This window comes from Aphis gossypii, chromosome 2, assembly GCF_020184175.1.
Source record: "Aphis gossypii isolate Hap1 chromosome 2, ASM2018417v2, whole genome shotgun sequence".
NCBI lineage: Eukaryota > Metazoa > Arthropoda > Insecta > Hemiptera > Aphididae > Aphis > Aphis gossypii.
The window spans coordinates 30,839,773-30,855,468 of NC_065531.1; the positions used below are offsets into that span (position 1 = coordinate 30,839,773).

General features: G+C 27.1%; 1 protein-coding gene across 3 annotated transcripts in view; it reads right to left on the bottom strand.

Moving 5' to 3' along the window:
* The window catches only part of LOC114127383 (disintegrin and metalloproteinase domain-containing protein 11), a 228,533-nt gene that overhangs the window by 9,236 nt on the left and 203,601 nt on the right, over nucleotides 1-15,696 (bottom strand). Inside the window, exons 15-27 of one of the 3 annotated variants that reach the window (XM_027991606.2) lie at nucleotides 13,959-14,076; nucleotides 13,770-13,886; nucleotides 12,315-12,378; nucleotides 12,151-12,249; nucleotides 11,907-12,087; nucleotides 5,744-5,885; nucleotides 3,695-3,859; nucleotides 3,018-3,092; nucleotides 2,866-2,936; nucleotides 2,249-2,506; nucleotides 1,943-2,041; nucleotides 1,692-1,872; nucleotides 941-1,065 (exon numbers count right to left, since the gene is read on the bottom strand). In XM_027991606.2, coding sequence (XP_027847407.2) covers nucleotides 941-1,065; nucleotides 1,692-1,872; nucleotides 1,943-2,041; nucleotides 2,249-2,506; nucleotides 2,866-2,936; nucleotides 3,018-3,092; nucleotides 3,695-3,859; nucleotides 5,744-5,885; nucleotides 11,907-12,087; nucleotides 12,151-12,249; nucleotides 12,315-12,378; nucleotides 13,770-13,886; nucleotides 13,959-14,076 — 1,695 coding nt within the window. Of the gene's footprint in view, nucleotides 1-864; nucleotides 1,066-1,691; nucleotides 1,873-1,942; nucleotides 2,042-2,248; nucleotides 2,507-2,865; nucleotides 2,937-3,017; nucleotides 3,093-3,694; nucleotides 3,860-5,743; nucleotides 5,886-6,384; nucleotides 6,488-11,906; nucleotides 12,088-12,150; nucleotides 12,250-12,314; nucleotides 12,379-13,769; nucleotides 13,887-13,958; nucleotides 14,077-15,696 lie in introns of all 3 variants that reach the window. The other 2 variants (XM_027991607.2, XM_027991608.2) reach the window with 2 other exon arrangements.

The following is a 15,696-nucleotide window of genomic DNA, read 5'->3' on the forward strand; positions in this document are numbered from 1 at the left end:
TACATACAGGTTGATTTTTTAACACATACCGCTCATTTTATCATTTAATTCATAAAATATGGTCCAGGTACTAGCGGGTTTTTCTATATTTTTTCTAAGTAAATTTATTATTTTTCTATTCCAAAGGAGTCGTCATATTTTTAGAAAAAAGACGAAACATGAAATGAAAATGTTTGTTCAGAATAATCTATAAGAAAGTAATGATATTGGACCAGTAATTGGGACCATAATCGGGAACATCTTGTGTGTTAAACGAATCATTCTGTAAATAATATAATATAATACTACTATGCTATGTTTCGGGAACTATATATATTATATTATACGTACGTGTATATATTTATAATGATAATAATATGACGTGTATACAATAGTAAAATAATATACAGAATATTCACTAAGCATGCTCGCCTCCAATTTTTTTTACTTAATAATAAATTTATTTAAATTTAAAATATACTGAACATTGCATCATACGTTTAATTTCTTAGGATTCTTAGTTATATTTAAGGAGTGTCTCGGGGTGTCTCGGGGTGATATAGACTTCTGTTGTTCAAATAAGATTCCAAATTTTTACTGTAAATGATTTTTATTTTTTATTTATTTTTTGTTTTATTTTACTTGATTAGTATTTTCAGTACAACTATCCGTTGAATAATTTATAGTTGAAAAGGCTAGAGTTTCTATTACCACAGGATACTTCCTTAAATATATTTAAATATTTCAAAAATAAGATTTTGAAAAACTGTATTGTTGAAGAAAAAAGGGGGCGAGCATGCGCTTGATGAATCACTCTGTATATCGATCAATTATAATACAATATATAAATAGCGCCTATGACGGGTTTGTGCATGTGGTGCATACCTTTCGCTGTCGGGGGTATTACACGCGTTCCGACAGGAGGGCGGGTGGTCTGCCGATTCATAGATGCTTTCCTCACCTGTTGTCGAGTGGACGGTGGCCGCCGACGCCCGGGTTGCCGCCTGTTGGTACGGCGACGCCGAGCCACTGGTCGCCCTACTCGCCGGACGGTACCAACCCCTCACGAACCTTGGTTCTTCGCATCTGTGGAAAATGGCAGGAGGTGAACAAAATAGAAAAACAATTTTCGTTAAAAATAATTGCACGGTACGTCATATTAATATTGATCATCTCTAGCATCCTAGATCGACGCGTACTCTTACACACGATTATAATGATAATATATTATTATAATTAACTAGCACTTACGTGTAAATGTAAGAACTAAGAATACATTAATTATTTATTTTATAACGGGGTCTGTGAATAGTTAAAAATTCATACCCTTTCCACTTTAAACCTAATCGTGCTACTACGATGATTACATATGTATAGAATACGATATTGTAATATGGGGAGTATGATTATTAGAATTAGGATTTCTATACATTATTTAGCATATATAAATTCAAAAATAAATTGGTTGTCAACTGAAGATGTTAAATTAAGACAATTTGTTGAGTATTATCTAATGAAGCTTTAAAATTGATGGTCAAATACTTTATTGTATTATTAATTAATTTTTATATAAACACTATTTAATGCTTGATAGAATATAACATTTTTTAGAAATTCTATCATTTTTTATTGTAAGTACCTAAATACTAGTGCTTAATTGGCTATAGTTTATAATACTGTGAAGTGTGATAAATTTTATTAAAAATAATCACCCAGGATGCGCGTCATGTCTATAGTGTCTATCGACTTCTGTTTCGGACATTCTGTTTTCTTCCGAACCAGAAGGACTGTGCCTTACGGTGTGTTCTTGAATTTGCTTGAAAAGGTCTTCGAGATTACGTATACGAATTGTAGAGGAAACCTCTTTAGCGGTCTCTTCTTCGTCTTCCGGTGCTTTAATAAACAGATTATTATTATTACAATTAGATGTAACTTAAAACACGTAAGTATTCAAAATACGCACCGATATCCGTTCGTCTGCTGGGCCTTCGATATGGATGTCGATGGCATGTTGGCACTCCACTTTCAGATAAAACGGTATGACTTTGAGGAAGTCCATGTCCTAAAAAACAAATTTTATTGATATTCATTACAGTTAAAAATGTCTAATTTTATTACGAACCCTAATAATAGTTACATTTTTTTGGTTGTATACTTATGTGGTTTATTATTAATATATATATATAAAACATTTATTGAATTGAAAGTTCAAAATGTTTAGGTATAAATGAAAATAGTAAATAGAAATGCATAATTTAATTTTACTAACTTTCTTCACACAGTCTTTCTTGACTAGCTGTAATACGATTGTAAGCTGATTCAGCGGTTTCAGTCAAGGTGCGCCATAATAAGTCTTCACTACTTGATCTGGCACCAGATGATGATCTATGGGCGGCGGTACGAAGTTTTTCTAACAAGTCTCCGTGGTAACCATCAAGTGATTTGATTTTCCGTTCCATGTCTGATATACTTACAGACCCTGGAGCCAGACCACAACTACTTCCACGTCCACTCATGTGAAGGTTTTCTATAATGAATAATTCAAATAAAACCTTTGGAGTTCAAAAATCCTTTAAAAATTGTTCACACTATCGGACACGTTACGAGTGATTTGTAGAAAGCAATGAAACTTTTACATTTTAAAACAATAGGGTCGAAATAGTTATATCTGGGCACTTTAAATTAAATACACATGGGTATAGAACGAACTGACATAACTGCGTTGGAAATAAAAGAAAGTATTCATAAAATATTGGTGACAATATAATATATGTCTATATATATATTTATAGACATATAACGTTCAACAAGTTGAATTCACAACAATGAAATCTCTGGAGGAAATACATTAATATACAATCATAAGTAAAATAAAAATAAACTTACCTTGGATGTTCATATCATCTTCGTCGTTAGGGCACAGGCCTAATCTGGACAAGTTTTGTGATTTATGCTCCCTAAAATAAATTTGTATATTTTGTATAATAATTTTTAAAGTATAAGGAAGATACGTTTATAAATATTCATGATATACTTACATAGAAATACCAGAAGTGCTTGGAGACATATGATTTTGATGAAAGAGCATTTTATGGGATCCAGTTTCTGAGCGACTATAATACAAATGAATTTAGAACACATTATAGTATTATATTGTTTAAATGCGTATGGTATTGATTTATTCAACATAAAAATATATACTCAAGATTTTTACTATTTGTACATAATATATTGTGTAAAGTTTGAACCATTAAACTATTATGAACTCTTCATAAAAGGTTTCGAGACTTATTATTATTATAATTAGTTCATAGTAGGTAAACTGTGTGGTATTTTCTTAGCGGGGGGTGGGAGAGAGAGATAGAGAGAGAGAGAGAGATAAATCGAGAGGCACACGTCACATACAGATATGGGATACTTTACATCCTTCTTAGGATTCCCTTAATTTAATAAGTAATAATAACATTTAAGCCATTAAACCAAAACCTAATTTCAAAGGGGTGAAATCACATGGCGTGTATTGGTACAATTCTAATCTCTTTACTGTACTATAATTATTCTGGATTAATACAATTTTGAAATCTAGTGTTGACATAATATCAAAATAATTTCACAGAGCTAACTATCAATTACATTAAAATGAAGTATAATATTTTAACATTATGTCTTGGTACTACAATGTTCAAAGTTATATTATTATTTAAAGCATATTTACTTGTATGGCGATTGGTTTCCGTATTTATTAATTCTGTTAATGTTAACCATTGCCATTTCTTCAGCTGATTCTTCAGAAGGAGCGTCAAATCTGGACGGTTTCGATACGGGAGTTGTATTGATTGATTGTTTTTGTTTGTCCGTTGCTTGTTTTTCACTACTCCTCCTATGCGATTTTTGTACGCAAAAATACGATTTTATCATTGAGCGTACTAATAAACTCTTGCATTTATAATATGTTAATATTACACGTACCTACATAAATAAAATACAAAACTACCAAAAGCGCATTGGTACATGCTTAAATTGATCATACCATGCACAAATTACACTACTACGTGATAACTAGGTAATATAATATAGCTACATGATTGGTGTTACAATATACATATGTATATACATTTTTTTGGATATTATATTTTAGGTGTCTTAAATTATTTATCGTGAGTATAAGTATTATTGATTTATTACGAAATTGAGTAAAAAATCAAGATGTTTTTGCAAATTTGTTTTTAAACAATTTATTAAATAAGCCATTATAGTTTCAATATTTCGAAATACGCGAAGTCTTCGACTCTATTTTTATTTTATTGGCATTGACAAAACAATATGCTTAATTGAAATATATAGTTTGCAATTTTTTTTATCGAAATTGGCTGTAATATATATATTATATAGAACAATATACTTAATAAATACTAACAATTGGTAATTTGGAGTTAGTTTTAGCGATTTCAACCCATGATTTTTTTTAAATTCGGTTCTTAAGAAAGTATTAATATGAGACGAGAGTTATTTAATAAATAACTCTCAGTTTGTGTAATATGAATCTCTGTGTAAGTTTCATGTGTCATGCACATGTTGCTCAAACAGTTAGTAAATACAAGTTTTCGTTAATGTACTTGAGTAGAAGTATAATGGGTTAACAAAATGTCCAATTTGAGTTCAAGTCGTTGATAACATTAATCATTGAGTTGAATGCGAATCACAAAAACACGAATCGTTGATTTATCGAACTAGCACTAAAAATAATATTTAAAACCAACATTTAAAAAGACAATTGACTAACTTTAATAATGAACCAGTGATTTTTAAAAATAATTATTTAAACAGAAAATTATATGTTGGTATTCAATTGTAAAATTTTTTATACTTTTATATCGCTTGCTGATTTTGTAAATTCTATGATTTAAATCTGTTTTAAGTTAATATAAAATGATGATTGTGAATGAAAAATAAAAATGTATCTAATCGTTTAATAATATTATGAACTATTTGCTGCACACTAATTGTTTATGCCTATAATATCAATGATCAGAATGTTAAAAACATTTTTAAATTATAATTGAAAAAAAAACTTTGGAATATTTAGTAGATAGGTGGTATGATATGTTTGGATATTAAAAAATTAAATGATAATGGTAAAATCTTAATTATTATTTTATTAGGATAGTATTATTATTTTATATTTAAATATAAACTTAGTAAGTATAAAACCAATTTAGTTTTTGTGTTTACCCAAGGATATATTATAGACCTGTTGTTAGATTAAGTACAATATTAAAACACATAAAAAATCTTACTAAACTACAATAAGCACTGTGATTTATAACAAATAACAATATACAAGTCCAGTATTTTTTACCTCGCCTGAACCGGTTTAAGTAAACTAAATCTGTTATAGCATGCTCGTTTGATATCGGTTATTTTGAGATCATACAATTTCATAAATTTATATTTTATATATACATATTATTTGATCTATGTATGTATGTATGTATGTATGTATATAGGTTATAGCTAAATTCCGTTAAAATTGTACAAAAAATAAAAATATTAAAGAGTGCCAACATAATAATCATGTATAATATTAGGTAAGTATATTTTTTTATTTATGAAACTACGGGAACAATATTGAGATGATCGGTTGCCCAGTGCTAATAGGGACCGGTTTATGATGTATTTTGATTTATTTATTTAAATGTATAGGTATTATAGACGTACAGTAGTCATCTATAAAAAACGTATAATTCTGAGCTTTTTGACTAACCTGAAGCAAAAACAGGGGTTCTTTTTGTACACAACCACGTGGCGATAACACAAAGCAGAACATGTGAAAATCAGAAACACCACTCCGACAGCAGTCATGAGTATCATGACCAAGACACCGGTGTTGGTGCTGTGAGCGTTTACTTTAAAACGGCAATGTAACGTTCCGTACAGGCGAGGTGAAGTTGAATTCCACAATGCACAAATTCAAACATAAAAAATAAACGTAAGCGTTGTATGATTTTAAATGAGAAATCCCCAAAAAATATCGCAGTTAAACGTAAAAAGGTAACGAGATAATAATATAATAATATTTTTTGTATCACTGGTTACCAATTACGAATATTATATCGTTTACAATATACTGATCGCACGTGATTTAATGGATTTGTGATTTTAAACTGTTTTTTATACTTGGTTCAATACATTTATGTATCAATGTTTCAGAACAAGTATACGATGCGTGCTCGTAAAACAAAACAAAAACAAATTCGCACACCTCAAACACAAACAAAAACAAATCATATTGTTTGTGTAAAAAATTATAATACATATATAAACATATATTAATAAAATAAATAATAAAAATAAAATTAAACAGTCCAAATTTTCAAGACTTTTGTGTTATTTTGATTTCGCTACCTGTAACAAATAGCTAGTAAAGCAAAACTTATGAAGACAAATTTTACTGCGACTGATAATATCACGACCATTCCTAATGTGCTGATATGTTCCGAATGGGTGTCTGGAAATTATTTGTTAATTTTCGGATTTAATATTTTATGGTAATACTATAAATGTAATTATACACATTACAATTGCTGTAATGTATTAAAAAAAAAAATTCTGTAAAATTGAAAAATCCTCCAATAATTACTGTCAAGGAATCGTACTTTATATAATTAATTAGTATTAATTTAAATTTCATTGTTTTGATTTTCGAACCGAACGATTAGGTGTTTAGTTTTGGTTCGAATATTTTAAATTTGAAATCAAAAATGGCAAAAACCCAAGTTTGATTTGATTTAGTTCGATATAACATTACAATAAAATATTAATATGTAAAGACGTCATATAATACAAAATTAGATATTCATTCCAAAAACGATTAAATTTGTTGTTTTTATAATTAATAATCTTCGTCTATACATACAATACTAAAATAAATAATAGGTGAAAACGTAGTGAGTATAGGATTATTATTTATATCTTTTTTGAATTAAAATATAAAACGACTGAAAGTGATTTCGTTGAAAACGGATGTGTCGTAAATTCATTGCTGTTATTTTAAGGGTTTTCAAAAGCTCGACAACGGGAAAATTAAAAAAATAATCTTTATATAAAGTACCATCTGTGTTCAATTTCCAATTTATATAGGTAGGATTACACGTAACTTTTTGGGTGATCCATCTACCCACGCGTCGAAACACATCATTATAAAATATAAAACAAATACGTTTCTAGTTGTGCTCAGAATCTAAAATTACAGGTTGTAACGGTAGCAAAATTAATGAAATAAGTTTTTCAAGTATCTTACGTTATTTTTATATCATAGAAAAATAAATTTAATTGGTATGACGGAAAAAAATGAAGTATTATAATACATTAATGTAAAAATCATTTCCTCGTCTTTCACATAATATAATATTATTGTAATTAAGTTCAATAATTGTAATTTAAATAAACGCATAGTATACTATTATTACAATCACTTGCTATATTATAGTATGTTAAATAAAATTGAATTTTCATTTTAATAACATAATAAATAATAATATATTCTAATTTATATTAATTATTCCTTCTTCGCTTTCTCTCCTTTCAAACTGCAATTTCCGCATCGATTTACCCAAATCTTTGACCCCGGGACGTACATCGGGACACTTTAGACCGAAAATAGCCGACATTTGGAATTAGTCAAAGTTTGTTTTCAAACTAAAGATGATCCCGAACGAAGAACAGGAGTTCAGGATGGGGTTGCGCGGTATACTCGTAGGTAGATTAATGACGAGTGGTTACCATTAATCGTAACCAAAACCGGAGAAGCGAGAATGAATACGGTTGTTGGGACGTTTGTACGCGCCTATGTAGTTGTCGTTTGAGCACTTTTCTCTATAGCCGTGGAAGGTCGCCAGGAGCGAGGTTAACTTAATATTAAAAGGTTTATGCAAATTAATTTTAAAGGGAAGAGAGAGAGAAGTAAACGTGGTCGAAAGTAATGGTTTTTACGGTGACGATATAGAAACATATTATATATATATATTATATTATACACGAGGTTATCGGTCAACCATCGTAATGGATTAAATCACGAATTTCGATGTCGCTAAAACCTGACCTAAATTTTAGACTTTTGAATCAAATGGGATAGAATACAGAAAATATTTTGGTAATTAAATTTATATTTTAAATATTTTTTACACAGTTAAAAAAACGTTTTGTGGTAAAATATTAATCAAATGAATCGTATTAACTTTAATAAAATACATAATTTAATATACGTATGAATATTATACTAACAATTTTACATTTTAGTACTTTATTTCGAGAGAAATAATGTTATATGTTATGAAACTAACGATATAAATTGATAAACGAATTTATTATTTCCACGCATTATAGTGTGGTGTCCGTGGCATTATTATTTAATATTAATACCATATTTTATGATTATTAGTATTATTATACGGATTTATAACGTATAATATTTTACCATAATAAAAAGTTTGATATATAGATGGTAATGATGTACTATAACGGTTTGAATTCGAAGAATAAATTTTAAATGCTCGATTTTTCACTGATTTTAAACAATCGTATATATGATATATTTTTTTTAAATAACAGCACGTCTTAGTTGGGTGGAAAAATATATAATCAACAAAAATCTAGTAAATCTTAAAAAATGTGAATAAAAAAATAAATATGGAAATTCCCAGCACGTTTTACTGACTTGAAATACTATATTATTATGATCGACGCTATTTGTTTTTGACTCCCGTTCTAAACAGTATTTACCGTCTCGCGTCGGCTCGTTCGATAAAATATGTAATATTATGTATATTGAAATAGAACTGTTGGGTAATTTTAATATTTTATCGATTATCGGTACATAGCTGACATTAAAAAAAATGACCCGGGTTTTGACTATCATTATAGATAGATGATGGTGAATGGTTAAGTGAGCTAATGTGATAAAACATTTGTTTAGTGTTTACCGTTATTTGTAAACGTTTACGTGCAGAGAATTGCATAGAAATTATTTTATGTTCATATTTTTTAATGGAACTTAATATACTTAATATTACCTTTCTATATTCACCTTTTTTTTCCGACGATAGCCCTTCCAATAGTACTCAACGTCAACTACTTTAAATTTTTAATTACCATACTTTATTTTATTAGTTTAATTATATTGATAGCTTGATATAGAATAATTAACAAATATTTTTTTATCTTAAAACTCCAGGATTCGTTTGATTTTTTAAATAATATGAATGAAAAGGGTCAAGGCATCTGGGGTATACGGCGAAATTTGTGAACCTTTATTCATACATTATAAATTATGATTATTAACCTAATCTAGACTTTTATATGGGTTTGGTTAAAGAGTACTGAGTAATCGAATTTTGATGAAATGAATATGTATATATGAACCTCAGGTATATTATTTTTATTCCTTGCGGGATGGTTATTTATTTTTAAACATTAGGTATATGTGTTTATGCAGTTTATATGGTTTTAAGTACTTCTAAATGCAGTGTTTGATGTAGACTAATAATACGACCATAATATTTAGGTAATTTATGTACCTTGGTTGTATAGTTTTCATAGAATTATAATATAATATATAGGTTATGTTTGACAACGGGAAATTTCGAAGAGAATGGTTCAGACAATGTAAGACCCAAATGCAATAAAACTAGTACATCATACTATATATTATGCTAAACGATTATAAACAAATACCGACTAGGTATATAATACAAACTATAATATTATAATTTATAATGTATATAATAGTTTTTTCCTCTTGTCTGGTTTGTCCACCTCCTTTCGGTATTCTCCGTATTGCACTGCACTTCACTGGCACTTCATTATAAATTTGTTCAGTCGAGTCCGGTGCAAACAGTGTTCGATGCAATGTGTACACTATCGTTTAATTTCAAGTGCTATCGGCTCGTCAAAATTGTGTCAAGGTAACAATGTTGTAAGGAAATGTAGACGAGCACATTTTAATGGTGAGTGCAAAACTCGGATAAGAGAGTAGGTGAAATAATAATAATACATTTTTTTAAACTGTTTCATGTTAGGTATTGCAATATAGTTTACTTATAATATTTGATTTCTTTTTATCGGAATGCAGCCTCCCCCTTTTACCTATTGGCTACCGTAAATAGGGTGTGATTCTCTTAACAGTTTACACTTATTTTGTCAAAAATTAGGTATTAACAATTTTGAAAATATTTTTTTCACGCCATTTGGAGTCTTTAATCATATATTTACTTTTATATTTAAACTTTTTCTTTTTTTTATTCACATCACATATTTTTAATATTATGATCTGAAAGAGAATATTTTCTGAGTATTATGATACATAATAATCGAATTATTAATGTGTTTCTAGATAGTTAAATAGTTAGCTTATGTTGTTTTACTATGATATCGCTTTATGTAAAAATAATATTCCAACAGACATAAATATTTTTTGAAATAGTGAGTGTCTACTAAGAACCACTCAGCATATTATTATGATTTTTTTCGATATGATCTGATAAAATCTTTAAAGTTGATTTGATTATCAATTTATTTTGGAATATAGATAAAGAAAAGCACACTGAATAGGTACTGTCTTATCTCTATTGCTTTAATAAAATGTAATAAACAATTTAATAGCCTGCGAGCCACGGTTGATTCAGTTATACACTTATAACTTAAATTACGTATAGTATAAACGACGTTTAGTAATTTAGTAATAAATGGGATAATGATTTTAATAAATTAATTTAGTTATATGCAATATGCATGTATATATATTGTAAAAGTAAGGTATAAAAAGTGAACCATAGTTATAGACTCTAATGGAGATCTTATCGAATAACAAATTCATAAACGTTCGAAAACAAAATCTTTACGGGCTGACAGTGATTAACAAAACTTGACATTTCTCAAGACATAGCGCAGTGCTATTAGGGTGATCGAATATACTCAAAAAGTTTTTTTTTAAGTACCTATTATATACCTTCTTAAGATACTTAACACTACCATTGATTTTAACTCACCGTATAGCGTATAAAATAAGATTAAATCAGTTTATATGAGAACCAATTATTATTGTGCATTTTAAAACTCTTAACATATTATGAAATGGGTTTCTTTTGACTTAAATAATTATTGAAATGTTGCTTATGATCATATTATAACAAATATTTATTTTATGCTACAAACTAATTATAGAATAGAATCCTTTAAATTCATAAATATATCTAACCTAAGTAATTACTTAGAACAAAATGAATCAAAGACTATTGATTAATTAATAAATTAGAATTAATCTCTTACTATTTTGAGTTACAAAACATAGATTTTAACTTATATTTATATTTTTTGTATCATAAGACATAACATTAAAAGTGAGACACTAATGTATTTTTATAGAAAAAAAGTTAGGTACCCACATCCTACATATTAAATAATAATGGTGTAGAAAAACAAAACAAAATATTATGAAAATCCCAAATTGAAATATAATTAAATATTATGGGGTGATCCATTTAACAAAAGACATTCATTATTTCAGATGAAAAAAATATTCTACTTTAGAATAAAGAGTGATAAATGGATGTTTTTAATAAAAAAAAGTAAAAAGTAAAAACTATATTTTTATTTGTAAAATGTTGGTTTAAATTGATAAAATTGTCGATAAAACTTAAAATTAGACAAAAAAGTTAATAAAAATAAAAAATGTCTGTTAAATGGATTAACCACTGTACATATTTTTTTATTATTAAAACATTAGGTAAGAGTTCTGCGATCGTTGTGGTTATTTTTTTTTCATATTGTTTATCGTGTTATTTTTATAGTAATTTTCATTACTATAATATGTAAACTAGTTATATTTGTATTAATGTGTACGAAAGATTTAATAAGTTTTTGTATCTTACCATATGGAGTTTCTTTCATGATCATTTTGCTTTCCAGATCGGATTTAGCTTTTTTTGCATCCTCCGGCGACAGTGTTACGTCTGCGGAGTTTGGGGAAGTAGGCGAAATTTCTAACTGGATAGAACAGTCATTTCCTGTCCAACCACTATCACAGAAACACTGGTTTAAATTTGAGCAAATCTGTGGAAAATAGTACGTAGTGTTAGCATTATGTACGCTGTTTATCGAATACAAGTCTATTACCCCATGTGCAGAGCACTCTAAATTATTATGATTACTGGGACATTTATTGTGTTTATCGATGTACGGAGTCATACTCGTGCATGTTTGATTGATACAAATCTAAGAAATGACAAAAATTAAAATCGTATATTGCAATATGATAGGTATAAGATTTGTATGCTTACTAGATTATCACCGCACGGAGTTCCATCCTGAACTAAGCTATACATTTTTGAACCACTTGTCGACCTAAATAAACACATCACAACATACATTTATTATGCATAATATATATTATACCTCCTATAATATTTATAAGTTATTTTTGTTAAGTGGTGTGGTACAACTGAGTATCTCTACTAATTTCTCGTTATTTAATATAATGTAAAAATGATTTGAATGTTGAAATGTATAAACTGTAATTATACTTTTTGATAAAAAAAAATTTTTGTATGCTGTCTATTGGGTTTATTGGTACTTACGAGATGATATATTATTCAAGTATTAAGAAATAATTAAATTTGGTATTTTGTTAAATAAATAATTTAAATTTATAAATAATTCATTTAATTTTCATCAGTTTATAATTTATATGTACTACCTATATATTTTACAACACTATTAAAACAAAAAGTAAAAATGTACAAGAATAAAAATGTAAATGTTATATAGATATTACGATATTAAATTCTATACTAAATGAAAAAAACAAAAATTAAAGACTACGCTGCGGCTGCTTATTGACATAAAGCATATTATTAATGATTTGATTTTATATATATGTATAGTATACATTGTATAAATTTATATAGACCGTAAAGTAAATAATTGAAGCAGTTTTTGGTATAAGTAAACAAATTTTCTAAAATGTTTTTTAAAAACTGTTATAAACTATTTTAAAAATTTAAACATTCTAACTTCTTAGTAATGGCCGATAGAACTCGTTTAAAAATTTAAAACTGTACTGTATTTTTTTGTTGTTATATCACTTTATTTTTTGGTATGAATTTTCATTTACCTTTTTCTTACTTTTATTTTTCTTGTATTGTAATGCATGTGAGTTTTCAGATTTTAATTAAGTTTTAATTATCATTGCATAAATTATAAACTTTATAAACTCTAAAAGTAACTACTATTATTAACGACTAACGTGTACTATAAGTTACAACTTATATTAGTACCATATTTTGGATAGTTTGTATGTAGTACACTTGGGACCAATGGGACTTGTGATACTTTAACCTCCAAAAATACATAAACACAGAAATGGGGGAAAATATTTAAGTGAAATTCTAATATATTATTTAATAGTGAATTTAGAGATGTTTGTTAAATTTAAAAAATATTTTGTTTAAAATCACGCCTCGCAAAGTTTTCACAGTTTTTCATCTGACTACCATACGAACTGACTCATAAGTACTTTTATTAAATTCACCTTTTGGTAGAACTCGAAGAGAAATGACAGTTAGAGGTTCAAATGTTATATAGAATTCCCTATTCCCTTTGTTCTTTGTTTGTGTTAAGTATACACGACTTGTCGAATTAGCGTTCACTATATTATGTATGATGTTAATGATGTTATACTGTATGTAGTTATAATAATTATTTCTGAACTAATCAACGATAATAATACCACTTACTTGCACTCATAATCCTTAGATTCTATGAAGATTACTGTTTTAGTATGTCTTGGTGCTGACGCGCTTTGAGGATATTTAGTACCTTTTTGACATTGCAATGATCCACAATACACGTTTCTATAGGGAAAAAAGAAATCAAAATATTTGGAGTGAAATAATTTTTTTAGTAACGATTTTTGAAACACTCACTTCTGATCGCATTTTAAGTACGTGGTAGTACCAGCCTCTTCGACCATACCACAATGTCCACTCATCGATCCCTTGGTATTGAACTCCTCGTAACACTGTCTGTCAGATGATATCCCGCCTACACCACAAAAATCAGTATTGCTTGATAATAATAAATATATAGTTTAATTCTGTTAGACTAGAATCCAAATATTATATTACAGCAATTCAATTTTTGTACGATAGTGGCACCACTGAATATAAACATCGTGGATGGGATTAAATATTATAAGTAATCATATTACGTTGTTATTATTGTTGAAAAATCTTATAGATTTTTTTTTAGTTAATTCCTACGGATTAAAAGACAACATGCAAGAAGAAATTTTAGCTTTGTGAAAATGTTTTGAAAAAATACAGAGTTATTGCGGTTTTCCGATGTTCTAAATATAAAATAATTTGATTTAAAAATGTATATAGATTTTAGGAAAACTCTTGATGATAAGGGATTTGGATTTTATACCTATGTCCTATTTTCATAGTATTTTTTTGTTTACTTAGTTGAAAAAATTTTCATATTTTTTCTGCATTGTGAGTAGAAAATATTTTAAAGAGGGTTACAATATTATGTAAAACAACACCAAAGAAAATAAAATAAACTAGAAAATTTAAAATAGTTGCTATTTTCAATGTAAAATCAAAATATTATAAATACATATTATAATATAAATATAAGTTTGCTTTTTATTTATTATGTATATAATCATATAATAATATTATAATAATTGATAAGATGGTTTATTAGACTTGAACTTAAAGATACATGTAAATAGATTATATTGTATGATTTTTATTTTATTTTAAATATTTAAAAAATAGGTACAAAAAAATATTATATTATGAATTTATTTATATAAAAAGATATAATTAATACATTTTCAAATGTTTAAATTAACTTATTTATTTTTTATAAATAGAAAATTTTGTACATATTTTATTAAAATTTAGATTACGATTTATAATTTTGTTAAGTTTTTAAATTTAAATATGAAATAGTAAGTTTAAAGGGTGAATATTATAAGTATAGAAGTGATTATTTTAAATCAAACATAATAATTATATGTTTGATGTTGTAAGTATTCATGAAAAATAATTCTCCCTAAATATATTTACATTTAATTTTGAATCAAAATAATGATTTTCAATTGAATAACATATTCCAATTTGAATATTTTAATTTTGTTAAGCAAAAAAAAATTAACTTTGGTTAAATACTTTTACTTTTAGTTAATGAACTGTTGGTTAATTTATTTAATCCGTTCTGCTACATTAGGTTCATTAAATGACTTTTTTTTTGGTAAGAGATAATACTTAAAAGTGTTAAATTAAAACTTTCACATTTTGCTTATATATATCAAATAATATGTAATCGCACCATACTAAATTGTATTAATATAAGGAGCTTTTTATGCATAAATAAAGTAAATGATGTCCAAGCATATTTGTAAGACAAATAATCAAAAACAGTTACAAATTACAATCTTGTTCATGAATGTAATACGATGACTTACTAATAATAATTAGTAGAGTAATTTATTCATTTTATTTTTTGGTTAACTAGAAAGATATAAAATTTGTCTCCCGGCCGAGCACTATATAAAATATAGTATTTGTCATTCTTACTGTTATTATAGTTGTTTATTTATCATGTGCGATTACTGATTAAATAGTAAATTTAAAATAAAAAATAAAATTATAG